General features: G+C 39.0%; 3 protein-coding genes across 8 annotated transcripts in view; 2 read left to right on the forward strand and 1 right to left on the reverse strand.

Annotated features, from left to right (window-relative positions):
• The window catches only part of IQCG (IQ motif containing G), a 51748-nt gene extending 48551 nt beyond the window's left edge, over window positions 1-3197 (reverse strand). Inside the window, exons 1-2 of one of the 3 annotated variants that reach the window (XM_040249825.1) lie at window positions 3054-3167; window positions 1011-1150 (exon numbers count right to left, since the gene is read on the reverse strand). The gene's annotated coding sequence lies outside the window, so the exon portion shown is untranslated. Of the gene's footprint in view, window positions 1-1010; window positions 1151-3053 lie in introns of all 3 variants that reach the window. The other 2 variants (XM_040249834.1, XM_040249816.1) reach the window with 2 other exon arrangements.
• A 63-nt stretch (window positions 3198-3260) lies between these two features.
• Window positions 3261-7342, forward strand: RPL35A (ribosomal protein L35a). 4 transcript variants are annotated; one of them, XM_040250041.1, is made up of 6 exons: window positions 3478-3507; window positions 3586-3660; window positions 4260-4304; window positions 4447-4599; window positions 5907-6051; window positions 7266-7342. In XM_040250041.1, exons 3-6 carry the CDS (start codon window positions 4294-4296, stop codon window positions 7287-7289), a joined length of 333 nt encoding a protein of 110 aa, XP_040105975.1. In that variant the 5' UTR covers window positions 3478-3507; window positions 3586-3660; window positions 4260-4293; the 3' UTR covers window positions 7290-7342. The 4 variants fall into 4 exon arrangements, with proteins under 4 accessions (XP_040105960.1, XP_040105981.1, XP_040105967.1 ...); XM_040250026.1 differs by lacking the exons at window positions 3478-3507; window positions 3586-3660 and adding an exon at window positions 3261-3462; XM_040250047.1 differs by lacking the exon at window positions 3586-3660 and having other exon boundaries at window positions 3439-3507.
• Window positions 7343-11544: 4202 nt separating this feature from the next.
• LMLN (leishmanolysin like peptidase) overlaps window positions 11545-26917 on the forward strand; it is a 53186-nt gene continuing 37813 nt past the window's right edge. The window contains exons 1-6 of the mRNA XM_040250126.1: window positions 11545-11777; window positions 18905-18999; window positions 19558-19588; window positions 20527-20609; window positions 21088-21211; window positions 24541-24719. Coding sequence (XP_040106060.1) covers window positions 11559-11777; window positions 18905-18999; window positions 19558-19588; window positions 20527-20609; window positions 21088-21211; window positions 24541-24719 — 731 coding nt within the window. The 5' untranslated portion in view covers window positions 11545-11558. The remainder of the gene's footprint in view (window positions 11778-18904; window positions 19000-19557; window positions 19589-20526; window positions 20610-21087; window positions 21212-24540; window positions 24720-26917) is intronic.

The following is a 26917-nucleotide window of genomic DNA, read 5'->3' on the forward strand; positions in this document are numbered from 1 at the left end:
TTTGAAAAGACCCTGAGCTGGGAAAGATTGAGGGCAGGAGGAGAAGGGGACGACAGAGGATGAGATGGCTGGATGGCATCACCGACTCAATGGATATGAGTTTGGGTGTACTCTGGGAGTTGGTGATGGACAGGGAGGCCTGGCGTACTGCGGTTCATGAGGTCGCAAGGAGTCAGACACAACTGAGTGACTGAACTGAACTGAAAGAATCTTTACATAAAGTGGAAAAAAAAAATATTCCAAACTAGCTAAATTTTCCAGTACAAGGGCAGTCTTAGAAGCAAGTAATATGCTGTTAAGATTTTGTTCTTTTGCTGCGTTGTTTTTTATTTTTCAGGCCTGGGGCATCAGTAAGTATGCCTCACATAAGTAATAAAGGCCTGTGCTTAGTACTTTCAAGTTCTGGCTGCTCATTCCTCAACACTAGAAACTCAGGAGTCATTTCTGCTTCCTCCTTCAACCTGACATCAGCATTACCCCAATTCAAATCATCACCAGGTCCTGTGGATTTTACTTTCGATTTCTACTTCCCCCAATACCCTGCTGAATCTAGCTGTTGTTTCTTGCTTAAACCACTCTAACAGCTTCCAAATTAAAGGTGATCTTTTTGAAATAAAGGGCTCACCTTATAAAGTTGAAAATGTCATTGTATTTCTTAGAACCTCTCAATGGTTTCCCATTAACTTGAGAAAAAAACTAAAATTCTTAACTTGGACCATAGGGCCTGCTCCTCTGTTCCTCTCCAGATGCATCTAGCACTGCCCTTTTATGGCTCTCATGGCTCCAGCTTCAGCGGGCCTCTTTCTTCTAAGGAATCATGCTCTCTTCTAACTCAGGGTGTTTGCATATGCTATTCTTTCAGCTTGAACCACTCTTCCCCTAATCTCTTCCACCTTGTAAAATCCTACTGCCCCATCAGGTACCAGCTTCAACCAGTGGCATTTTGCTATGTATCTACCACTTTGCCCAGCTGGAGCCAAGCTCCATGAACCATTTTTTTCTCACACCACCTTCTATTTTACTCGCTCCTTGTCTTGCTCTCCTACTAGGATGTAAGCTCCATGAGGGCAGATTTCTGTTGTTCTGTTTACCGCAGCATCCTCCAAGCCAAGAACAAAATTTCGTACACAGTAGTCAGTCATTCAACAAACTGTTGGAAAAAATGAATGAATCCATCAGTTCAGTTCAGTCACTCAGCTGTGTCTGATTCTTTGTGACCCCATGAATCGCAGCACACCAGGCCTCCCTGTCCATCACCATCTCCCGGAGTTCACTCAAACTCACATCCATCTAGTCAGTGATGCCATCCAGCCATCTCATCCTCTGTCGTCCCCTTCTCCTCCTGCCCCCAATCCCTCCCAGCATCAGAGTCTTTTCCAATGAGTCAACTCTTCGCATGAGGTGGCTGAAGTACTGGAGTTTCAGCTTCAGCATCATTCCTTCCAAAGAAATCCCAGGGTTGATCTCCTTCAGAATGGACTGGTTGGATCTCCTTGCAGTCCAAGGGACTCTCAAGAGTCTTCTCCAACACCACAGTTCAAATGCATCAATTCTTTGGCGCTCAGCCTTCTTCACAGTCCAACTCTCACATCCATACATGACTACAGGAAAAACCATAGCCTTGACTAGATGGACCTTAGTCGGCAAAGTAATGTCTCTGCTTTTGAATATACTATCTAGGTTGGTCACAACTTTTCTTCCAAGGAGTAAGCATCTTTTAATTTCATGGCTGCAGTCACCATCTGCAGTGATTTTGGAGCCCCCCAAAATAAAGTCTGACACTGTTTCCCCATCTATTTCCCATGAAGTGATGGGACCGGATGCCATGATCTTCGTTTTCTGAATGTTGAGCTTTAAGCCAACTTTTTCGCTCTCCTCTTTCACTTTCATCAAGAGGCTTTTTAGCTCCGCTTCATTTTCTGCCATAAGGGTGGTGTCACCTGCATATCTGAGGTTATTGATATGGATTCTCCAAAGAGCAACACAAATAATGTGCAATAATTAGGAAAGGTAAATCTCGGGCATCCACTAAGCTATCCCATTCCAGTGCACAAATATTTACTGAAGACCAATTGGACGTGGGCTAGGTGATGGGCACTTGGAGTTTAGCAACTGCTGTCATAAAGTCGTGTCCAACTTTTTTGTGACCCCATGGACTCTAGCCTGGCAGGCTCCACTGTCCAAGAGATTTCCCAGGCAAGAATACTGTAGTGGGTTGCCGTTTCCTTCTCCAGGGATCTTCCCAACCCAGGGATGGAAGCTGCGTCTCCTGCATTGGCAGGGGGATTTTTTTTTTTTTTTTTTTACCGCTGAGCCACCAGGAAAGCCCTTTGGCAGCTGAGTTCTCCTTCAAAGGCAACAAGGCTTTGTCAGGGATGTGCTCTTCACCCTCGGAGTCAAAACGAAGAACGGCGGTAAGAACTTAAGTCATTTCTCTAAAGAGATAAAGGAGTAAAAGGAGGAAAGAATTAAACGGGTGGTAAGGGGCGGGGGGTGGTTTCCAGGTGGCCCAATGGGTAAAGAATTCGCTTGCAATGCAGGAGCCAAAGGAGACGCTGGTTCGATCCCTGGATCGGAGAGATCCCCTGGAGGAGGGAATGGCAACCCATTCCAGTATCCTTGCCTGGAGAACCCCATGGACAGAGGAGCCTGGCGCGCTACAGTCCATAGGGTCGCAAAGAGTCGGACACAACTGAACAAGGTCGCAGAAAGGCAGAAGAGGGCTTCCCAGGTGGCGCTGGTGGTAAAGAACCCGCCGGCCAATCCAAGAGATGCAGGTAAGCTCCTAGGGTGGGGAAGATCCCTTGGAGGAGAACACGGTTCCCCACTCCAGTATTCTTGCCTAGAGAAACCCATGGGCAGAGCCTGGTGGAGGACGGTGCATAGAGTCGCAAATAGACGCGACTGAGTATATATGCATGCAAAGGGGTAGGAAAGGTATAGAGAATTAAGAGCTTTCTCCTCCTGCTTTCTTGCTCGCGGTCTTTCTCTTCCAGGCTAGGATCCGAGAGCTTCCGTTTGCCCTACTCCTAAGTGGTAAGAAGGAAAAATACCCCCTTGTTGGCGAACCAGTTCTAGGGTACTCGAAGCGTAGGTCGTCCTCCTCTCCGGCTTCACTTTGCCAACTACAGCCCCCGAGGCCGTCCGAACCAAGCTGAGGTGTTTCTATGGCAACGGACAGCTTCGGAGGACCTTTTCTTCTCTTTTAGCTGGCTACTATTTTGCCTCCCTGTGTTCCAAAATAATACACTTTGCAGCTTACAAAGATAAAAGGACTTAGGGAAAGAATTGTACAGGTGATTTTGAACGTGGTTTATTTCAGTCAGAAGGCGATTTCTGAGGCTTACTTTTTTGGCGGTCGCGGAAGTTACCTAAACGGGGGCGGGGCGGAGATGTATTTACCCACAAGGCCACGCGGCGGGTCTTCGCTGGTCTCTTTCAGCCATCTTGGACCCTGTGAAGGTGTGTGGAGTTCCTGCAGCTGAACTTTGGGGGCAAACTAGTGGGGTAGGCTCGGCTATCCCTTGGACGAGGCATGGCTGTGACTCCGAGGCTCTACCAGCTAACGATTTCTGTGATTTCCAGCAACAGGGAGGACAGGATGGAGGAGATATGGGACTGATGGTGCTGGTCCCCTGACCTCCGAGAATGGGTGCTCCGGTAACCCCAGTTGCTTCCGGGCCCTAGCGGAGTAAAATACAAAACAGATGCATTTTGTCTGGCAGCAGCGGCACCTTTAGGCAGGGTTCTTTGTCCATTTACTGCCACCTCAAACCTGTTTTTTGCATGTTTACTATGTCTTTCCTTAGCTTTTCTTTCCCGTTCAGTGTGGCTTCCCTGGTGGCTCCCATGGTAAAGCGTTTGCCTGCAATGTGGGAGACTCGGGTTCGATTCCTGGGTCGGGAAGGTCCCCTGGAGAAGGGAATGGCAATCCACTCCAGCACTCTTGCCTGGAAAATCCCATGGACAGAGGAGCCTGACAGGCTACAGTCCGTGAGGTCGCAAAGAGTCGGGACTCTTGAATCGCACGACTGAGCGACTTAACTTCAGTGTGTAAAAGTGTTGTTCTTAAGACTTTCTTTTGGTGTTTCTAGGAGTTATGTCTTGTAGTGTAGAATCTTGCCACTTTAGTTTTTATCTACATTTTGGCGTTTGCTTAGTTATCCAGCATTCTTTTAGTTTGGGGTGCTGTTCCACAGGAAGCTAGTAGGTTGGAAACGGGCGTTGCGGGGTTTTAAACTGATTATTTTTGTTTTAAGGCCTGCTGGGAACGGGACTTCTAAAACGACAAATATGTCTGGAAGGTAAGTCTGGTGGGGAAAAAAAAATAGATGTTTGGTGTAGGTAAATTTAGGTGGGGGTTATCACAAGTCAAACCATACCTGTTGCTTGTTGAAGTTAAGTGAGATTTTAACAGCTTCGAATTAACAATGTATTTTGTCTTAGGCTGTGGTCCAAGGCAATTTTTGCTGGCTATAAACGGGGTCTACGGAACCAAAGGGAACACACTGCTCTCCTGAAAATTGAAGGTGTATATGCTCGAGATGAAACTGAATTCTATTTAGGCAAGAGATGTGCTTATGTGTACAAAGCAAAGAAGTAAGTTTATAGTATTATACTCTGGAGTTTTTACTTGATTTGTTTCATTTTAAGTTGGTAAAGTAATTGATAATGTTGTGGTTTTTACTTTGGGATTTTAAGCAACTTTAGGGTAGTGTTGGATGTAGATGTCTACTGCACTTAGAAAAATTACAGCTGTTAATTGTTTCAAAGGAGGAGTCAGCTTCTTATAATATGATTTTAAGGTTTTGTAGAGCATTTTTCTAGAGAAGGAAATGGCAACCCACTCCAGTGTTCCTGCCTGGAGAATCCAGGCATTTTTCATGTACCTTAATTCATTTTGTTGATCTCTTGAGGTTATATATTTTATGGATGCTTAAAGATAATCTCTAGAGTATTGGTTCTTAAACCCATTCCAACTCAGTTAAAACTTTTGGGATAGAGGCTGAGGGAGAGGTGGAAGAAATGGGTAGACTGTTGTTTTTTAATTGTTTTAAAAAAGATCTGTGGGGAATGCTTTCATCTCCCTCAGCCGCTTTTCCTGCTGCAACCAGAGAGATCCTTTGAGATTTTTAATTATTATAAGTCAAATCATCTATACTTTTGCTGAAACTCCAGCTGGTCCCCTTCTCATATGGTTAAAAGCTGAAGTCATTAAGGAGCTTCTAAGACTATGCATTTAGGGCTCCCCGTGTTTTCTCTTAACCCAGCTAAGATATTTTGCCTTTCCCCAAGCCAGGGACTGGAGAAGGCGATGGCACCCCACTCCAGTACTCTTGCCTGGAAAATCCCATGGACGGAGGAGCCTGGTAGGCTTGCGGTCCATGGGATTGCAAAGAGTCGGACACGACTGAGTGACTTCTCTTTCACTTTTATGCATTGGAGAAGGAAATGGCAACCCACTCCAGTGTTCTTGCCTGGAGAATCCCAGGGGCGGGAAAGCCTGGTGGACTGCCATCTATGAGGTGGCATAGAGTCGGACACGACTGAAGTGACTTAGCAGCAGTAGCAGCAGCAAGCCAAGGACACAACCTCCCATTTTTTAACACAAGCTGTTCCCTTACCTTCCAGTCTTTTTTCCAGCATTAGCTTTTTAGTAGTGCCTTCCCTGGCTGTTTACAATTACAAACAAGTTTCTCTCCCTATACTCACATTTTTTTGTCCCCTTTTTCATCTACCCCTTGCCTTCTCCACTGTTACAGTTACTAGCATTTATTTCTCAAGTGAATTAAGTGGTTAACTGGGGTTGAGGGCCACTGATCTAGAAGTCACCTTGATTTTGCACCACACTATATTGGGTCTGTGGGTTCTTATGCCTTTTTTATTTTTAATCGTCTTAAAATCAGCAACACAGTAACTCCTGGTGGAAAACCTAACAAAACCAGAGTAATCTGGGGAAAGATCACTCGAGCTCATGGAAACAGTGGCATGGTTCGTGCCAAATTCCGAAGCAACCTTCCTGCTAAGGCCATTGGACACAGAATTCGTGTGGTAAGTACATTGTTAACTGTGGAACCTTGTGGAATCAAACTAAGCTCAAGGGGTTCAGCTTGGACCATTAAGGATTACTGTGATAATAAAATGTCACCAATAGTTCAGGCTGTAAAATTAGCGGCTACTGTGAAATTGTATTATGGAACATTTTCTTGGCATTATGTGAAAAGCGAAGGCAAAGGGTTCAAATGGATTGTGCCTTATTTCAGGTAATTGCTAAAGCTGCTTGGAAGTGGTGGGGAATAGCATTTGACGCTTGAACAACACAGGGGTTAGGGGCTAGTGGGAAATCTATGTAAACTTTGCAGTTGCCATCTGCATCTGTGGATTCAGTCAACTGCAGATTGTGTAGTATGTATTTACTGAGAGAAATCTGTATAAGTGGACACGTGCAGTTCAACCTGGGTTGTTCAAGGGTCAGCTATTTAAATAAACAGTTTTCTGGCAAATGTATTAGGCTCTGAAGTAATTGCTAGAAAATGAAAAATTGAGTATACCTTTTCCTGGCATAATTCTTTTTTTTTTGGACCTAATTCTTAATACTTCCCATCTCTTCATCATAACAGTCTTGAAATGGGTATTAAGGCTAACAGATGCTCACATCCCAAGGCTTCAGGCAAAGCCTTCAACTCCAGATTCTGTGGTTTCTAACAGGATAGCTCCTGTTTTCTTTACTTAGGATGCATTTTTAATAGATATGGCTACATCTTTGGGGACACAGGGCACTACTGAACCCTGCTGAGCAGTTGAAATTTTTCATCAGAGCAGGTTTTTACTGTTAATGCATGTGAGTGAAGTTGCTTTGCTCATGTCCGAATGTGACCTTATGGACTGAAGCCCTCCAGAGTCCTCTGTCCATGGGATTTCTCAGACAAGAATACTGGAGTGTGTTGCTGTGCCCTTCTCCAGGATATCTTTCTGACTTGTCTCCTGTCTCCTGCACTGGCAGGCGGATTCTTTACCACTACCACCACCTGGGAAGCCCCCGTATTGTTAGAGGAGGCAAAATTAAATGGACTCTGTGTTCCCAGTACTGATTCTTAGTCAGTGACTATTCAGAAACTGAAGGCTATAAACATTGGTTCCCTTCCCATGAGGATATGAGTCATTGGGTGCCTCTCAGATAGCTAATGGGATGAGAGATGTATTTATGTTGTGGTATTCAGTAACTCTTGTTTATAACATGTACCTTGTGTTCTTTTCCCCTCCAGATGCTGTACCCTTCAAGAATTTAAACTTCTTGAAAATAAATAAAAGTGTGGATTTGTCCTGTTGTGCTTTTGTTAAATGGCTTAAAAAATTCTTTGTCCTGAATACAGTTGCTATGTCCTAAAATGGTGGTGGCTATCAGGCATATACAGAGTACACAGGAGCCTAGAGAATATAGGACTATAGGAAGGTTTTGATGATGGATGTATCTTGTATCTTAATACAAGACCTTAAATGGTAGGGGGAAGATTACAAGTGATTTTTAGTTGGAAACAGTGGAAAGGAGTATCTTGGAAGGTTTCTGTTGATGGAGCACTGAAACCTAGCCTATGGAAACATTTTTAAATTTGGCAGCACTGTATGGCTTACGGGTTTTTTTCTGTCCCCCAACCAGTAATCAAACCTAAGCCATTGGCAGTAAGAGTGCAGGGTCCTAACCACTAATCGGCCAGGGAAGTCCCTTTAGCCAGTATTGATATATATGTAAAACTTTTCCACATTTCCACATCAAATGGACCTATAATTCTTCCTTTTATTTCAACTCTGGCACTGTGGTATTGCTACCTGTCTCCCTCATTACACTGAAAGAACCTTGTTTTGATCTAAAGTACCTGGTAATAATAGCATGCACTTGTTTGATACAGATTGGTTGGGAAATCTGGGGATTAAAAATGATAGATGGGAGAAATTTGTGGAATATATTGATGGTATTTGGTGGCTTATTTGAACAAATGTGGGTGAGAGATATTTGGGTTTTGTGACTGGACAAAGCATTCCAGTATTTGTATAACGTTTGGTTGGGAATAATATGTAACTTGAAAATGTCTCCAAAATGCCATAAATCTTAGTAGAGGGTGGTCAGGACTGCCTGGACAGTGTTGCTTGCTTTCTTTGGCTCCATGTTTTAATATAGTAAAGTGCAGGATTGAGATATTTTGGCATGATATGATGCTTCTGAACTGCGGTGTTGGAGAAGATTCTTGAGAGTCCCTTGGACTGCAAGGAGATCCAAGCAGGCCATTCTGAAGGAGATCAGCTCTGGGATTTCTTTGGAAGGAATGATGCAAAAGCTGAAACTCCAGTACTTTGGCCACCTCGTGAGAAGAGTTGACTCATTGGAAAAGACTGATGCTGGGAGGGATTGGGGACAGGAGGAGAAGGGGACGACAGAGGATGAGATGGCTGGATGGCATCACTAACTCAATGGACGTGAGTCTGAGTGAACTCCGGGAGTTGGTGATGGACAGGGAGGCCTGGCATGCTGTGATTCACGGGGTTGCAAAGAGTCAGACACCACTGAGCGACTGATCTGAATGGGAATTTGACAAACTGAGCCCCTTTTGACTTAAAATTGTAAGTGGGTTTATTTTAAGAGCTCTTAGAAATGAGTAGAACATAGCAGTTCTACATTTCACTTAGTTTAATGGTGGCCCTGAAGCCAAAAGAGTCAGGGAAATTGGGTATGTGTTTGTACTGCTAGTCTTTGTCCAGTAGCAACTGTTGGGAGGCATGGCCGTAAGGGAAACAATGTGGGTTGTGAGAAGCAACAGTTTGGAATCATTGAGTAACCACGCTCCTCACCCTTTCAAAGGCCACCACATTTCAAATTTCTTGAGTAGGATCTTAAGGAAATTGAACTTGGAATGTTGGGTCAAGGCAAGGAAGAGCAGATGAAATATCAGTTGCCAGTCATCTCCCTACGATTTCAAAAGGGAAATGGCACAAAGATTTGATGTGCCTTCTGCTTAGAAGGCATTTGAGGAACCAAATTAACTGGGTTATGTAATGTAATGTGACTAAAACCTATTTGGAGTAATTGGAAAGTCTATAAAACTACCAGATGCCAGGATATTAGTATTTAATTTTGTTTTTGTATCACCCATAGCATATGGAATCTTAGTTCTCCAACAAGGGGTCGAACCCACGCCCCTCCTGCAGTGGAAACGAGTCTTAATATGGAATGCTTCACATATTTGTGTGTCATTGTGTGGGGACCATGCTAATCTTGGTAGTATCCCAATTTTTGTGTGCTTCCAAAGTGAGTGTGAAGCAGTCTTAACCACTGGACTGCCAAGGATGTCCCAACAATATTGTATTAGAGTCATTGAGCTTGAGTGACAGGCGACAAAATTCATATTTTAGAAAGATCCCTGTGCAACCCAGCATAAACGAAGGGATAACTAGATAGGCTTTGCAGTCTTAACTAAGATATTTGCACACTGAAATAGACCAAGAGTCTTCAAAAGTAATGTTCTCAGCTTTGGTTGCTGAACAGGTAACTACACAAATTTGGGGGACCAGGGGATGGTTAGGAGGGGAGAGTTCATGAGTTCGAGAAAGCTGGAGAATGCCCACCTGTAAACGTGTCTAGGAAGGCAGGTAGTTATTGGGGTCTGGGTTAGGCATACAGAGGACAGGAAACCATCTCTTGTAGGAGTTCAGTGGATAGATCCAGGGATAATGGTAGAGTAATGAGGTGGATAAACAAGAAGTGGTAGGCACTTGAAGAAAAGGCAAGCTGAGAGTTTGTAGGATAACAAGTAAATGCAGTTGGAAGTAAGCCTTGCACACATTCAATGGTAGCACTTGTGAGAGCCTGTATTAGGCTTAGTCTGCTCCCATAGAGGTTTGGTTTAGTGCAGACTGTCCTCAAGACAAAGATACATTGGAGGAATTGCTTGTTTCACAGAAATGAACTAAAATGGCTAGCACCTTATCTTTTAAACTGTTAAGACACTGCTGTTATCTCTGGGAACTTGATAACTGGTACCATTCTTTATTCACAATCCGGAATTTCTTTGTGGTTTTGTGTAGAGAGCACATACTAAAAGTGATAAATTTGGTTTAAAATCCCAACTTCCTGTAGTGGGAAGATAGCCACATCTAATGCCACTATTCTTGTGTAGGATTCCCCACCCTTTTTTTTGGTTTGTTTTAGTACATAATCTTATCCAATGAAGTATAAATTCTTGGGATTTTTTTTTAACCTACTACAGTTCCTAGTATAGTAATTTATAATATTCAATTCTTGAAGTGACTGTTACAAGCTCAGTGCTTCCAGTTCCCAGTTTTGTGGTTTCTTTTGTGGGCCACAAGGAGAGTTTTTTATAGTTTCTCACAGCTCAGCTTTCAAGCTTTTAATAGCAAGGATCTACCAGGTTTCCTCCAGGGTTAAAAGTGTTAATTGCTCAGTTATGTCCAACTGTTTGCAACCCCATGGACTGTTACTCTCTGTCCATGCAGTTCTCCAGGCAAGAATACTGGAGTAGGTAAGCCATTCTCCAGGGGATCGTCCCTACTCAGGGATAAAACCCGGGTCTCCCGCATTGCAGGCAGATTCTTTGCCGTCTAAGCTACCGGAGTTAACGCATTTGCAACTCTTTAACATGCATTGATTGTACAGAAAATGACTTTAGTTAAGAAGTGGGTTTGGGACCTCTCTGGAGGTCCAGTGATTAAAAAGACATGTTTCCAATGCAGGGGCCAGGGTTTGATCCTTGGTCAGGAAACTTAAGATCCCACCTACTGTGAATGTGAAAGTCGCTCAGTCTTGTCCGACTCTTTGCGACCCTATGGACTATACAGTCCATGGAATTCTCCAGGCCAGAATACTGGAATGGGTAGCCTTTCCTTTCTCCAGGGGATCTTCCCAACCCACAGATGGAACTTAGGTCTCCCGCATTGCAGGCGGATTCTTTACCAGCTGAGCCACAAGGGGGAGGGAAAAAAAAAATTTTTTTTAAGTGGATTTAACACGGTATTATAAATCAACTACCTTCAACTTAAAAAAAAGGTAGGTCCTAAAATCGGTGACTCAGGATAAGTAAAATTGAAAAGTACATTCTACTTACCTTTTAAACAGAGAGCTAAATCGTAAGATTTTGCATCTATGTCTAAGCTCCTGGCACCTAGTGGGTCATATTTTTTCACTGGATAACTGAATTAAAAAGTAAAACTCTTCTCCAATGCATGAAAGTGAAAAGTGAAAGTGAAGTCGCTCAAAAAAAAAAAAAAAAGTAAAACTCCCTCAGTAAAGACACGCACTTACCACCATCTCATTACCATCAACACCGACTAATCTCACGGCGCAACTCACGTGGGCCGCTAGGTGGCATTTATCGGCCGGCTTCACGCGAAGGAGACGCGATGATCGTGATGCGACTCATCTTCTGCGTTGAACTTCTTACCGGTGACGCCAGCCAATCAAAAAGCAACTTTCAGCCGCCAAGTCCCTCCACCTGCTTGGAGAGGCGAGGGGCGGGGCTGGCGCTGGGCGCGGAGGCGTCACGTACTCCATGGTAACGACGCTCGGCCTGAAGATGGCGGCCGAGTTGGGTAGAAAAGCGGGCTCCTCGGATTCAGGCCTGGGCCCGAGCCGGTGGCACTGGAGCGGTCCTTTGTGGGTCCGAGGCGTTTTACTTGTTTTAGGTGGGCTCCGGGCAAGCACCGCATCTATTCCTGTCTCCTTGCGCAGTTCTCCTCCATGCCGGCACCACGTCCCCTCTGACTCTGAGGTAGGGCGACGGAGGGGCCCTGTGAGCGTAAAGTAATATGGGAGGCAACGGTAGAGAGGGTTGGAACAGGGTGTACTTGGGGAGAAAGCGAGATTGGGCCAGAGACTGAACTCAGAGGGTTGGGAGCAGCCATCAGCTCCCTTCCTGCACCCAGCAAAGTGGCTCAATTCGGCATTTGAAAAGAACATTATCACTTTCCCGTGCGGAGAGTTATGCTTAGCAAGTTGTCCTAGAGCAGTGGTTTTCCAACTTCGGTGTACATCAGAATTACCTACTGTGCTGTGCTTAATCGCTCAGCCGTGTCCTAAGGACTTGTTAAAATTCAACTGGCCGCTCCATTCATTCCTTCCCGCTGCCCACTTCTGACTCATTAGATCTCGGATGGAGCCTCAGAATTTGCAGTTGAAGTTCCCAGGTCGTTGATGATGCTTCTTGTCCAAGGACCTTACTTTGGAAACCACTGACCTAAAGATTTGAAAAGGAATTGATTGGAGAGCTAGACAAAATCGTTGCAGAGATATTGGGGGTTCTCTAGAGACAAAATTCAGATTTTATTTTCAAGTTACTTCATCACATTGCTTGCTTTACCCTGTTCTGCCCTGAAATACCTTTCTCCCTCCCATTATATTTTTCTTCCTGTCTAAATTCTTTCATTCTTAGTTCCTTAATCGCAAGGCAGCCTGCTGAAACCACCCCAGCAGAATGTTCTTTTCATTTTACAATATGTCTTATCTGTACTCTTTTCTGGCACTTAACCGAGTCCTGCTATGTGGTGACAGCTTATTTTTCAGACATATCTTGCTTTTGTAGTTGAATTGTAATTTTCCTTGGTATATGAGTTTTGTGTCTTGTACTTTGATTTCTGTACAGTATTTAGAGGAGGGCCACAGTGAATCGGAGAAGGCAATGGGACCCCACTCCAGTACTCTTGCCTGGAAAATCCCTTGGACGGTGGAGCCTGGTGGGCTGCAATCCATGGGGTCGCTAAGAGTCAGACACGACTGAGCGACTTCACTCACAGTAAATCAGTATTCTTTGAGGAAAGGAGACACAATACCTGGGGGCAAGGCTGCATGTTGTGCTTGATTTTATATTAATATTTTGTCTTATTACTTTATCAAAAAAGATTAATTTGGAAATTTTCAATTCAGCCCAGAAATCTAAGACCATTCATTTTTGTGATAATTTTCAAATTTCTCTGTATGCTGTTATAACCATATATGCCAGAATACTAAGTTTGGTGTTTGTGGCTATATTACAGCTTTTATCATGACACTGCATTCTGGCTGAATTGTTTTATTTATTCTTTAGTCTCTTAGCAACTTGTAAGTGTATAATACAGTATTGTAATCTGTAATCACTGTATTGTACATTAGATCTCCAGGACTTACTTATCTACTAGTTTCAAATTTGTACCCTTAAACATGTCAGTTCTCCCACCTACCTAGTGAATTCTTTTTAAAATACATTCCCACAAAGCCCTGCATTTCTATCTTTGAATTTAGATCAAGAGAAAGTAGTTCAAAGAACTGCAAAATCTCTGTACTTGAAGGAACCTTAATAGCTGTTTTATTCTTGTGATTGTTGCCAGTGTACAAATCTGTTACTTATATTTGAACATTTCCACAAATATAGAAATTGTCTCCAGAGGCAGTCCCTTTGCTTTTTGGAGAGATCGTTGTTCTTTTTATAGACCTGAAAAATGACTTCCCAGGCAGTACAGTGCTAAGAGCTTCCACTGCAGGGGACACATGTTCAATCCCTGGCAGGGAACTAAGATTCCACATGCTGTGCAGTGTGGCTAAATAAAATAAAGGTACAGAGCTTGAAAACTCTTCCTGAAACTTCCCTCCACTATTCTTATTTATGGCTCTTGGCTGAACAAACTAAATAGTGATGGTGCTTCGGATATTAAAAGCAAGCTATTAAATTCTTGAGAGTTCTCATTCCTAATAAATTTTCCTGTTTCTTCATAGAGTATGTTGTAACAAGTCCTCAGGCCATTTTCTTTGCTTTAATTTGGACACAAAGAATAGGCAAGTGCTATTCATTGTAACAGTAGTGACTGTATCTCTGTTAATTGCAACAGGAAATTACAGTAGCTTTATATTGGTAAAGGTGGGGAACTACAAAACATTTGACTCATATAACTTGTTCTCAACCTAAAACTTTTAAATTTTGGTTTTATTTGTTATTGTGTAAATTAAAACCAAAACCAGAATAGTATAATGAACTCCCATGACCCTTCACCCAGCTTCAACACTACCACTGTTCTTATTCTGTTTCATGTACTTCTGTCCATTCTCTATCCACCCACTGTTATTGTTACTTTTACAAGTTTTTTTGTTTTCACATAAAATTTATATATACTAAAATGTAGCAAATGCAATCATTTATGTAAAACCAACAACCTATCACAATACAGAATAGAACATTTTCAAGTCTCCAGAAAATTTTCTCCTGTTCTGTGCCAATCAGTCTCTCCCATCTCTTTTTTTTTTTTTAATTTTTTTCATATTAGATTTATATTTTACAGCAAATTAGTTTTGCCTGTTCTAGAATTCAGCTTAAATAAATGGAATTATTTAATGTATAATATAGTAGATCACATTGAATTTTCCAATAGTAAATCAACCTTGTATTTTTGGAATAGATTTTAATCGGTTATGATGTATTATCCTTTTTAATACACTTGTGAATTCAGTTTCCTCATAGATTAAGGATTTTTATATCTATGTTTATAAGTCATGTTGGTTTATAGTTTCCTTTTCAGTGAAATTTTTATTAGCTTTTGGTATCAGAATTATGCTGACTGTACAAAATGAGTTGGAAAGTTCCATCATGTATTTTCTAAAAGAGTTTGTAGAAAATATCTTCCTTAATATCTTCCTTGCCCTTCACTATCTCCCGGAGTCTGCTCAAACTCATGTCCATTGAGTCAGTGATGCCTTCCATAACTGAAACTATCAGGGCCTACAGTTTTCTTTATGAAAAGGTTTTTTTTTTTTTTTAACACTTTTTATTGAGCTATAATTTATATACCATAAAATTCACCTACTTAAGTATCCAAATAAGTGATTTTTAATAAATTTACAGAGTTACAGAACTATCACCACAGTCCAGTTTTAGAACTTTTTCATCAACCTGGAAAGAACCCTTGTGCCCATTTACAGAAAACTCATGTTTTCACTTCTGGCCCCAAGAAACCACTTTTTAGGAACAGATAAATCCAGTTTCTCTGATACAGGTCGATTCATAGTATCTATTTGATCTTGTGTCAGTCTTGGTAATGTGTGTTTTTTAAGGACTTTATTTCATCTAAATTGTTACACTTACTGACATAAAGTTGGTGATAATATATTTATCCTTTTGATGTCTATAGAATCTGAGTGATATCCGCACTTTCATTTCCAATGTGGTAATTTGTGTTTATTCTATTTTATTCTAGTCCATTTTTTCTAGGAGCTTATTAATCTTATCAATAATTTTAAATAGCCAGCCGTTAGCTTTGGTAATTTTCTTTAATTATTGTTTTCTATTTCATTATTCTCTGTTCTTTGTTATTTCTCCTTATTGTGGATTTACTTTGCTCATATTGTTAGGCGGAGACTTAGATCATTGTTTTTGAGCTCTTTTTTCTTTCATACTAAAAACATTTAAAGATCTCTATTTCTCTCAGTACAAATTTAGCTACACTTCACAAATTTTGACACATTGTATTTTAATTATCACTTAGTTCAAATGCTTTTATTTTCCCAAGTAATTTTATCTTTGCTCCATGGGTTATTAAAAATGTTTAAAATATAATTTCTAAACATTTGGTCCTTTTCTAGATAGCTTATGGTTATTAATTTCTAATTTAGAGAATATCTTCTGTAAGATTTCAGTTCTTTAAAATTGTTTTACATATACTTCAGCATATGCTCTATCCCACTAAGCTTTTCTGTGTACTACTAAAGAGTATACTATAGGTACTGAGTGTAGTTTTCTGTACACATCAATAAGGTAAAGTAACTGATGGTACACTTCAGATTTCTGTATTTTTTATACAAGTTTAAGGGTTGTATTCCATTTACAGTTATTATAAAATATTAGCTATAGATTTCTATGTTCTTAAAATTTTTGTCTAATAGGATCTTAAAATTTTCTATGATTTTAAATGTTTTCCTTCCTTTAGTTTTGTCAGTTTTTGCTTCATGGATTTTGAATCTATTGCTAGGTACATTCACAGTTATAATTATGAATTTCTGATGTATTAATCCTTTATTATTATAAAACATTACTCTTTATTACTGGTAATACTCTCTGCCTTTGCTTTACTGATATTAGTATAGTCATTTCAGCTTGCTTATGATTAGAATTTTATATCTCACCTGTCTGTGAGATGTAAAAGTTTATCTTTTATGTCATTGGAGATAAACTTCAGTATTGAACATCTTTCTTTTAGTGCTTTAACTATTTGTTTCATTGTCTTCTCATCTTTATTTTTTTTAATTAAATACTTTATTTTTAAAAATAAAAACAGGTTTAGACTCACAGCAAAATTGTGAAGAAGGTACAGAAATTTCCCAAGTACTGTATTCCTCTTCACATGCATAGACTCCCCTATTACCAACATCCCTAATCAGAGTGGTACTTTTGTTATAACTGATGAAACTATACTGACACATCATAAGCACTCAAAGTCCATAATTTACATTAGAATTTACTGTTGGTGTTGTATATTCCGTGGCTTTGGACAAATGCATAATGACACACAGCCATCATTACAGTATCATACCTGGTAGTTCCACTGCTTTCAAAATCCTCTGTGCTCTGCTTATTCCTCTGCCATCCTTCTATCCCTCGCAAACACCAATGTTTGTATTCTGTCCATAGTTTTCCCTTTTCCAAAATGTCATCTGGTTGGAATCGTGTAGTATGTAGCCTTTTCGGATTGACTTCTTTTACTTTGCTGTTGTTCTGTCTCCCAGTCATATCTGACTCTTCGTGAGAGTGGACAGCAGCACACTAGCCTTCCCTGTCCTTTGTCATCTCGCAGAGCTTGCTCAAACTCATGTCCATGGAGTCAGTGATATGCATTTAAGTTTGCTTCTTGTCTTCTCATGGCTTAATTGCTCATCCTTTTAACTCTGAATACTATTTCATTGTCTGGATATACCACTGTTTATTTATCCATTTACCTATTGAGAAGCATCTTGGCTGCTTCTGAGTTGTAGCAATTATGAATAAAGCTCCTGTAAAGATCCATGAACAGGTCTTTGTGTGAATTTACATTTTTAACTCATCTGTGCAAATGCCAAGGAACATGACTGCTGAGTGGTCAGCAGTCATGACTGCAAGAGTGTGTTTAGTTTTGTAAGAAACTGCCAAAACTGTCTCCCAGAATAGCTGTACATGTTGCATTCCCACCAGTAATTAATGAGAATTCCTATTGCTCCATATCCTTGGCAGCATTTGGTATAGTATATGTTCCAGATTTTGGCCATTCTAATAGCCATATAGAGATATCTCATTGTTTTAATTTGTGTTTCCTGATGCTGAGAGGGATTGGGGGCAGGAGGAGAAGGGGATGACAGAGGATGAGATGGCTGGATGGCATCATTGACTCGATGGACGTGAGTCTGAGTGAACTCTGGGAGTTGGTGATGGACAGGGAGGCCTGGCGTGCTCCGATTCATGGGGTCGCAAAGAGTCCGACATGACTGAGCAACTGAACTGAACTGAACTGAACTGAATGATATGTAATGTGAAACATCTTTTTGTATGTTTATTTGCCATCTGCATACCTTCTTTGGTGAGGTGTGTGTTAAAGTTTTTGGCCTGTGTTTTACTTGAGTTGTTCATTTTCTTATTGTTGAGTTTTAAGAGTTCTTTGTATATTTTGGATAATAGTCCTTTATCCAACGTGTCCTTTGCAAATATATTCTCCCAGTATGTGGCTTGTCTTCTTTTCTTGATGTTAACTTTCATTGAGCAGAAGTATTTATTATTAATAAAGTTGAAATTATCAATTATTTCATTCATGGATTATGTCTTTAGTTTTGTATCTAAAAAGTCATTACTAGGCACTTCCCTGATGGTCTAGTGGGGGCCAGTGCAGAGGGCCTTGGGTTGGTCCCTGGTCAGAGAACTAGATCCCAAGTGCCACAACTAAAAGTTTGCATGCTGCAACTAAAAAAATAATAAATAGGGACTTACCTGGTCCAGTGGTTAAAAGTCCACCTTGCAATGCAGGGTATGTGGGTTTGAGCCCTGGTGAGGGAACTAAGATCGCACATGCTGTAGGGCAACTAAGCCTGCGAGCTGCAGCTACAGAGCCCATGCACTCTGGAGCTCGTGCCTTAACGAAAGATCCCATGTGCTGCTACTAAGACTTGACACAGCCAAAAATAAATAATAAATAAATAGTATTAGAAAGTAAACAAAAAAAAAGGTCATCACTATACCCATGAATATCTAGTTTTTCTCCTGTAGTATCTTAAGAGTTTTATAGTTTTGTATTTTATATTTTACTTTTAGATTTATAACCCATTTTGAGTTAATTTTTATAAAAGATGTGTGGTCTGACTCTAGATTCATTTTTTTTCCATGTGAATATCCAGTTGTCCCAACACCATTTGTTGAAAAGACTTTGTTTCATTTTATTGCCTTTTTCCTTTGTCAGAGATCAGGTGAATGTATTTATGTGGGTCTATTTCTGGGCTCTCTATTCTGTTTCATTGACCTATTTGTTTCTCCTTTTGCCAGTACCACACTCTCTTGATACTGTAACTTTATAGTAACTTGAAGTCAAGTAGTGTCATTCCTTCAACTTTGTTTTTTTCTTCAACATTTTGTTGGCTATTCTGGGTCTTTTGCCATCTATATAAACTTTGGAATTAGTTTGTTGATATTCACAACATAACTTGCTGAAATTTTTATTGGGATTGGCATAGGTGAAATTGGGAAGAACTGACATCTTGATAATACTGAGTTTTTGTATCCGTGAGCATGAACTATCTCTTGATTTATTTAGTTCTTATATTTTTTTTCCTGAGTATTACATTTAAAATTTAGTTTGTTAATTTTGAGTCCTTAAGTAGCTAACCTATATATATATTTTCACATCTATTCCTTTTTCTCAGGTCATAAATAAGGTCCATCTTAAAAATCATGTTGTAAAGAGAGATGTTAATGAACATTTAAGAATTAAGATTATCTACGATAAAAGTATTGAAGAGTAAGTACACCATTATTCTGTCGTCTTTTTTATTAAGAATCAAACTATTAAAGATATTTTCATTTGTTACCTGGAGTTCCGTAAGTGGAATTAAACTAAATATGGTTTTTAGTTTAGAAAGATGAAGACCATGAGATATGATTTAAACCTATGCATTTTGAATAATTTAAACAGAACCAGTGTATATCTACTTGGATGTGGTCAATAAGAGACCTGGCCACAATAAGTACTTGAAGGAAAAATAAGAGGAAATACCAATGTATACAATAATAAGAACATGTGCAAAATTATTAACCAGAGAGATGATATAGCCTGATTTTTAAAGAAAGAGAGGTTCAGAAAAGAGATAAATTATGAATCTGTAGTAGTTTATGAAGAGCTATTGGGAGTAGTTGATGTCTTTCCCTATCTTTAACTTCCCAAGTAAACGAGACTGTATTTGATCAACTCTAAAATGCTTGCTGAGATCTGGGGCTCCTGCCAGATATATTCTGAACAAATGAGACAATGTTTTACCCTCAGCATGGCAATCTTTATGTTTTATGTCATCATTTTCAGGTTGCTTCCTGAGAAAAGACACCTTGTAAAGGTATGTAATAAATACTCATGACTCGAACACTTAAAATGGTGCATTATATTATATGTTAATTTTAGTTCAATAATGAAAAATATATACATGACTATTTTGTGAATGACTAAATAAAAGACATTGGTAAGTATATTTCTCGTTTTCACAAACATGTTGTTGTGATGTACTCACTAAAACTTTGTTCATATTTGATATTAAGTTAGTTTTCTCATTTTATGATGTGATATTAAGTCATTCTCGTTTCTTTTACTTGTCCTCTTAGGTTTTAGGGCAGCAGAGCATGCTTAGGATAGGATGGAAAAGATGACTTTTTAAAAACGTCAAAAACAGTTTTCTTGTTGTCAATGCTCATTCTCCTGAAGAATAATTGGCCTGATAGTATGAAATGCCAAGGTTGTTTATAAAGGTGCTGGCCTCATGTTTTTTAACTATTACAGAGCCATGCACGCACGCACGCACACACGCACGCACGCACGCACACACACACACACACACACACACACACACACACACACACTAAGCCAGCTGTTTATGGGTAACAGAAATTGGTGACATTAAGGTAGATCTTCTAAATACAAGATTTTCTTAACATGAACTAGATGAATGTTGGAGTCATCTAAAGCAGTCTCAAATTTAAAGTAAGTTAGATTAATAGTGGTGATTTATGTTTTATAATATTCTATTTAAATAGGGTATGGAAGGAACTTTCTGGTGCTCTTTCCTCCAAAACTAAACTAGAAGGTGAAAAAATTCCTTTGCTCCTACACTCACTCTCTCCCCTACCCCTAACCACACAACCTTTGACTAAATATTGTGTTTGAGTTACAAGGCTTTTTCCTTCTTTCCCTTTAGTCATTAATACCCTGTGCTTGCTTGTTTTAAATATGGTTTATCTCTTAGTTGTAATTCTGACTTTTTTAATTTCAACTTTTATTTAGAACAAACTTTTCCCACAAGCTGTTTCTTATTTAGAGAAGACTTTCCAGGTTCGTAGACCTGCGGGCACTATATTACTTAGTAGGTATGTCACATTTCACACAGGTCATTTTCGTCACTTGTTTAGCAGTCTGCCCTCTTCATTCTGTCAGTATGGCAAATTTTGAAATTTATACTGGAAGTATTTTATTATGCTGGTTCTTAGAGACCAAACCGTAGATATTTAAAAAGAATAAAATAGCATGTTGGGTAGTCATTCTTTGCCTGATTTTCCATTATGACGGGACCCACTGGGTCTTTTCTTTAGGTGTGGTTGTACCCTTTTCCCCATCTCCCCTTCTTTCTTCCTTTATGTGTACAGTATAGGCTTTTGAAGTGTTTGAAAACCCACATTAGAAGGATTTCCCATGGAACCAAAATTCATTCTGAGACTACTTTTCTAACTAAAATAGTAGCTATTAATGAAAGCAGCTACTAGTTTTTTTACAGTGTTTTTAACTGCTGTGAACTAATCTTGTTTTTTGTTTTTTGTAATTAAACTTTAATGTAAAAATGAACTGAAGACAATGTGCAACAAACCAGTACCAATACCTACGGAAGGAAAATGATCACCACAGATGCTGTACTGAGGAATGTGCAGAGCATACAAAATGCGGTCCCATTATAGTGCCCGAGAAGCACCTCCAGGTAGTTCACCCTGCTCTTTGCAACATTTTTATTCTTTAGGATAAACTTAGAACAGATTTTCAATCTGTGATTGTTTCCAGAAGTTTTTACAGACTTAAGTTCAAAAGCCTCATTCTCTACTGAAAGTAATCACAGTTGGGTGTGCTGATTTTATTCTTTCATTGGTTTTCAAGTGAATTTAGTTATTTATTTTCTTTTTTCAGTTTATCTCTGGGGTTGCTGAGTCATTTCTGCTTAGAACTTTTTCTTTGCTCTCCAGAACATCTTTTAGCAGCTGTATACCTCAGTATTTTTAAAGGGCAATTTAACCTTATCTCTTCAAATAAAAGTAAGGTTCAACCCATCATGGAAATGTATTCCATAAAAATACTTACAACTATATAATATATGTTCAAGGGTATTCTTTGCAAAACTATAAATATACCTATACTAGTTACATTATGGCATAACCACATAATGGAATACTATACAGCTGTTAAATAATGAAATCGATCTCTATATAAATTGTTGCAAACATTAAGTTTAGAATGGATAAACAACAGGGTCCTACTGTATAGCACAGGGAACTATATTCAATATCCTGTGATAAACTAATGGAAAAGAATGTAAAAAAAGAATGTGTATTATGTGTATAGCTGAGTTACTTTGTATAGCAGATTTGCACATTGTAAATCAAATATACTTCAATAAAAAATTTTTTTTAAGGTAAATCAGTGTGGGTAGTTAGCCTGTTTTATTTAAAAATTAAAAATTATCAAATTTTCACCGTTGGTCTTCTCTTGTGGCTCAGCTCTTAAAGAATCCACCTTCAATGAGGGAGCCCTGGGTTCAATTCCTGTGTTAGGAAGCTTCCCCTGGAGAAGGGAAAGGCTACCCACTCCAGTATTCTGACCTGGAGAGCCCATGGGGTCACAAAGAGTCAGACACAACTGAGCGACTTTAACTTATTGGGCTTCCCTGATAGCTGTTAAGAATCCACCTGCAATGCAGAAAACCCCAGTTTGATTCCTGGGTTGGGAAGATCCGCAGGAGAAGGGATAGGCTACCCACTCCAGTATTCTTGGGCTTCCCTTGTGGCTCAGCTGGTATAAAATCCACCTGCAGTGTGGGAGACCTGGGTTCATTCCCTGGGTTGAGAAGATCCTCTGGAGAAGGGAATTCTCCTGGAGAATTCCATGGACTATACAGTCCATGGGGTCACAAAGAGACAGGACTGAGTGACTTTCACTTTGACTTTTCACTTTCACCTTTCAATAAAGCTGAAATAAAAGCATAAGTAATAAAAATAAGTATATACACACATATAAAAAGTTATAAAGTGATTGGAAACATACATATATTAAAAATCTGGAGACATTAAAATTTTAATGATTTTCATTGAGTTGGATTGTGGGGGACTTTTATTTGATAAGTTATATGTTTTTGTAACTTTCTAATTTTTCATATAAGCATATATTATTTGTATCATAAAAAATAGAAAAACTTAAATGTATAAACCAGAAAACCAACTTATACATACTTTTTGAAAAGTATGATTATTGCTTTAGATGTTTTTCTCTATTTAACTATGTTCTCTCATCACTTGTAGAAAATAAATATGTTATTAAACATTGATTTTATAAGCAAAATCAAGCATATGGTTGAACTGTACTTTGTAATTTTTTCTTGAGGTATCTGAAGCTCACCAAAGGCTTTTTGAACCCTATATTGGCACTAATTCAGCTAACTTAGTCAGCTTCGATTTCTTTTATCACATTCCGCAAGAGTGTAAAGAGTTTTAGGGCCATGTTTCAAAATTAAAACAACTTGTTAATTACATATTTATCTTTTGTGCTAAGACATTTAGAGACATTTCCTAGACATTTTAAGGCACAATTTCTTTTTTCCTATTTTTGTTTATTTTAAAATTATTTTGTTGTTTCAAATTCTGTTTTATCTGCATGGGGGGATGGTCCTAAATTTTTTCTTTTAAGAAATGAAAGATCATGGAAAAGAATGCTGTTAAATCACAGCTTTTCATAACACCAACTATTAGCAGATTAAAGTAATTGAATTTTAAAATTATAAATACGTTTGTTAGAGAAGCAACAGTAAGCAGAAGTGAGAATTTCTGTTTTATCTCTCTACAAACATCACTTATGTATTAAAAAAAACCCAACATTTACTGATTTTCCTATTTATAATTTGGAGGTTATGGTTATTTAGGAACTTTGATAGAAATTCTCTAAAAAGCAGGTGTTAAAAGGGCAAAGTTTGCTTAGAAAACTAGAAATCAGGGTAGTATTATAAAGATGACTTTAACTTTTTACCTTATATACTTTTGTATTATCTGAATTTTTAATAAGATACATGAATTACTTTATAATAGGAATGTATTTCCACTGGATGAAGATTTTTATTAATTAATTTTGAAATAACCACAGATTCACAGAAAATTGCTAAAAAATGTATAAGAAGATTCCTTGTAATTTTCACCTAGTTTCAGGGTTTAGTAAAACCTTTTCTATTTCTTTTTTTGTACCCTGGTGGGATGCCCTTTCAGAGAAGACGATAGCACCCCACTCCAGTACTCTTGCCTGGAAAATCCCATGGACGGAGGAGCCTGGTAGGCTGCAGTCCATGGGGTCACTAAGAGTCAGACACACTGAGCGACTTCACTTTCACTTTTCACTTTCGTGCATTGGAGAAGGAAATGGCAACCCACTCCAGTGTTCTTGCCTGGAGAATCCCAGGGATGCGGGGGAGCCTGGTGGGCTGCCGTCTATGAGGTCGCACAGAGTCGGACACGACTGAAACGACTTAGCAGCAGCAGCAGGGATGCCCTTTATAAATAGCTGTTGTCTGTTTTAATTAATGTTATGCATTTATGATCATTGTATATAAAGTAGAAATTTTAATAAAATAAATATAAAATTAGAGTATAGGAACTGAGTAGAGAGAGGTATGAATGTGTGCGTGCGTGTGTACCAAGTCGCTTCAGTCATGTCTGATTCTGTGACCCCATGGACTGTAGCCCACCAGGCTCCTCTGTCCATGGGATTCTCCAGGCAAGAATACTGGAGTGGGTTGCCGTGCCCTCCTCCAGGAGATCTTCCCAACCCAGGGATTGAACCTGTGTCTCTTACATCTCCTGCATTGGCAGGCGGGTTCTTTACCACCAGTGCCACCTGGGAAGCCCCAGAGAGAGAGATGGATTTTGATAAAAGTTGAAGAATTAATAAATAAAAATTAAATCATACATATTTAAAGTCTGGATTCACTGTAAGTTAAAAGCCCTTATAGTTAACCTTATCTCTGGTCTGATTTTCTGTTGTTCCCTGTGGGCATAGCAATGCAGAGTCTGTTGTGGTGGTAAGTGGCCCTGTGGAGCAGTGGGTGTGCCAGACCAAGAGGGAGTCCGGGATGCAGACTTTGTTCTTTATGTTGGTGCTTTGGCCACTGAGAGGTGCAGCCATGAAAACATCATCTCTTATGCAGCCTACTGTCAGCAGGAAGCAAAAATGGACAGGTAAGCTTCCCCTCAAGACTTATTCTCAAGATCTAATATAAGAACTCTCAGGGTGGGTACAATATTGTAAAGTAATTAGCCTACAAAAAAAACTCCCAGGGTGGGGAGGGAGGTGAGGGGTGCTTAGGATGGGGAGACACATGTGCACCTGTGACCAATTTATATCAATGTATGGCAAAAACCAGGACAATATTGTAATTATCCTCCAATTAAAGTAATAAATTTAAAAGAACTCTCAAAGCATATTCTGAGTGTTTAGAGTACAGGGAGTTTGCATTTGCCAGATTACCTACCTCCAGTAGTAAGAAACAGCATACTGCTTGGATGTGGGTGTGGAGGGGAAATCAAGCTATAGGACTGTTACGCATATGGTAATATGAGTAAAGAAAAAGTTTATTGTCAATAGAATTTTCTTTGGAAGTGATGAATACCTCTCTAAGGAAACAGTTTGAACTTTAATTTTAGCACTTCTGTGCTAAACTTTAAGATGCTGAAAATAACTATTCACCTGATTTTCATATCACTTGATATGTCCTTCACTTAGTTATTTCTTAAAAATTTAGAATCCTCCTTTTTATTTATAGAATATTTCAAAAAAATATTTCCCAGTGAAGTAGTCTTGAAATAAAGTTGTTATGTATACAGAGGACTGCCTATCACACACCAGACAAATCAATTAAAGGCAGTAGAAACTGACATGTCTCGATATAGATTATGTGCGACATTCTCAAATCTGAGAGAGTTAATGTGACTTGTTCATTGTTTGTAAGGACCATTGGTGAGTTCCTGGACATTCATCTACCAGTCAAAATACTAACAGACTTTAAAGAGCTATTTCACGTCTATCAATATCTAATTAGTTTAAGGAAAAAAAGTGAAATTATTAGTAGAATCAAGTAGACAGTACAAAGGAAACACTAATATATGCTTCAGAGTAATACTGTCAGTACTGAGGTCAAAATCAACATCATGGATTATGAAAGCAGTCTGTTAGCATGATACCATATACTTGTTGATCCATGAAGTAAACTCAAAAATCTTTAGCTTCTGAATGCTGAGAATACTTCAAGTGAAATATTTAATATATTACTGAAGAAGAAAGTACTAGATGCTTTTGCCGATGTATATGTATTATTTAGTATTCTTAGAAAATAATATATGTATTTAATAGAATGTTCAATTTTTTTCCTGAGAAGCTATCATTAAATTTATATTTTATAATTAATAGTGTCTCAGTATCAAGCAAATACGGTATTTGAAGTGCTAAATGAATAAGCTACTTAATAAAATGAGACACATCTCAAAGTAGATGTCTTTGAGAAATATACCTTCATAATAGCAATGTTGCAAAATCATGGTTCTTTATCTTAATTTGACCTAAGCCATATGGATTGTGCATATACCCATACACAATCTCATTTTTAATATACTATTGAGTGTCAAACATTGTAGAACAGTGATTTCATACTATGATTTCATACTTGCTTTAAAAATCTGCTTATGGATTTGAACATGCTAAGGTAAAAGTCAAAAATAATTAGGATTACCAGCTATGCTCATTTTCTCAGGAGCACCCTTGTGTTAGACCTAAAAGCCCCATAACCTAGGAAATCCCTCAGTTCTGGGCAAACTGGGATTGCAGGTCACTCTAAAAATAAAACATCCCTTTTGTTCATAGCAGTTACTTGTGATGGTGAACTTTAGTGGTGGTAGGTTGTAAAATAAGGACTTTTTACTTCATTCTTCATACATTTCTATAATTTGGATATATAGCTCTTTCCAATGAGCTTTTATTACTTTTTTTAAACAAAAGACATGTTAAAGTGAACTTTAAAAAAACAAAACAAAAGTTAACTTTATGTATTAGAAACAGAATGGGTTCCCTGTGGAAGTAGGGAGAGGGATATAAAATCCCATGTTGAGATGGGTCTAGATTAGTTCATCTCTTTTTAGCACCTGATAATACTGAAAGTACTTAAAGTATTTAATTGTCTTTTAGGGAGAGAATCTGGCATAGCAGTTATCACTTAGATGAGAATCCCATAGCCCAGAGATTTGTTTCACTTTCAAAGCCCTGCTGTTAACATTTCTTAAGGCACTTGAACATTTGGCTCACTTTAGGTATGAATGACTAGCTGAAAGAATAAACGTTCCTTGTGTCAGTGAATTTGAAGCTACTCATGTTTGTCTTCTCATAC

Source organism: Oryx dammah, unplaced genomic scaffold (assembly GCF_014754425.2).
Source record: "Oryx dammah isolate SB20612 unplaced genomic scaffold, SCBI_Odam_1.1 HiC_scaffold_2, whole genome shotgun sequence".
In the NCBI taxonomy this organism is placed as follows: Eukaryota; Metazoa; Chordata; class Mammalia; order Artiodactyla; family Bovidae; genus Oryx; species Oryx dammah.

Coding starts and splice junctions, on each gene's coding strand:
- RPL35A (XM_040250026.1), top strand. Junction 4,600..5,906: donor TATGTGTACAAAGCAAAGAA/GTAAGTTTATAG, acceptor TCTTAAAATCAG/CAACACAGTAACTCCTGGTG. Junction 6,052..7,265: donor TTGGACACAGAATTCGTGTG/GTAAGTACATTG, acceptor TTTCCCCTCCAG/ATGCTGTACCCTTCAAGAAT.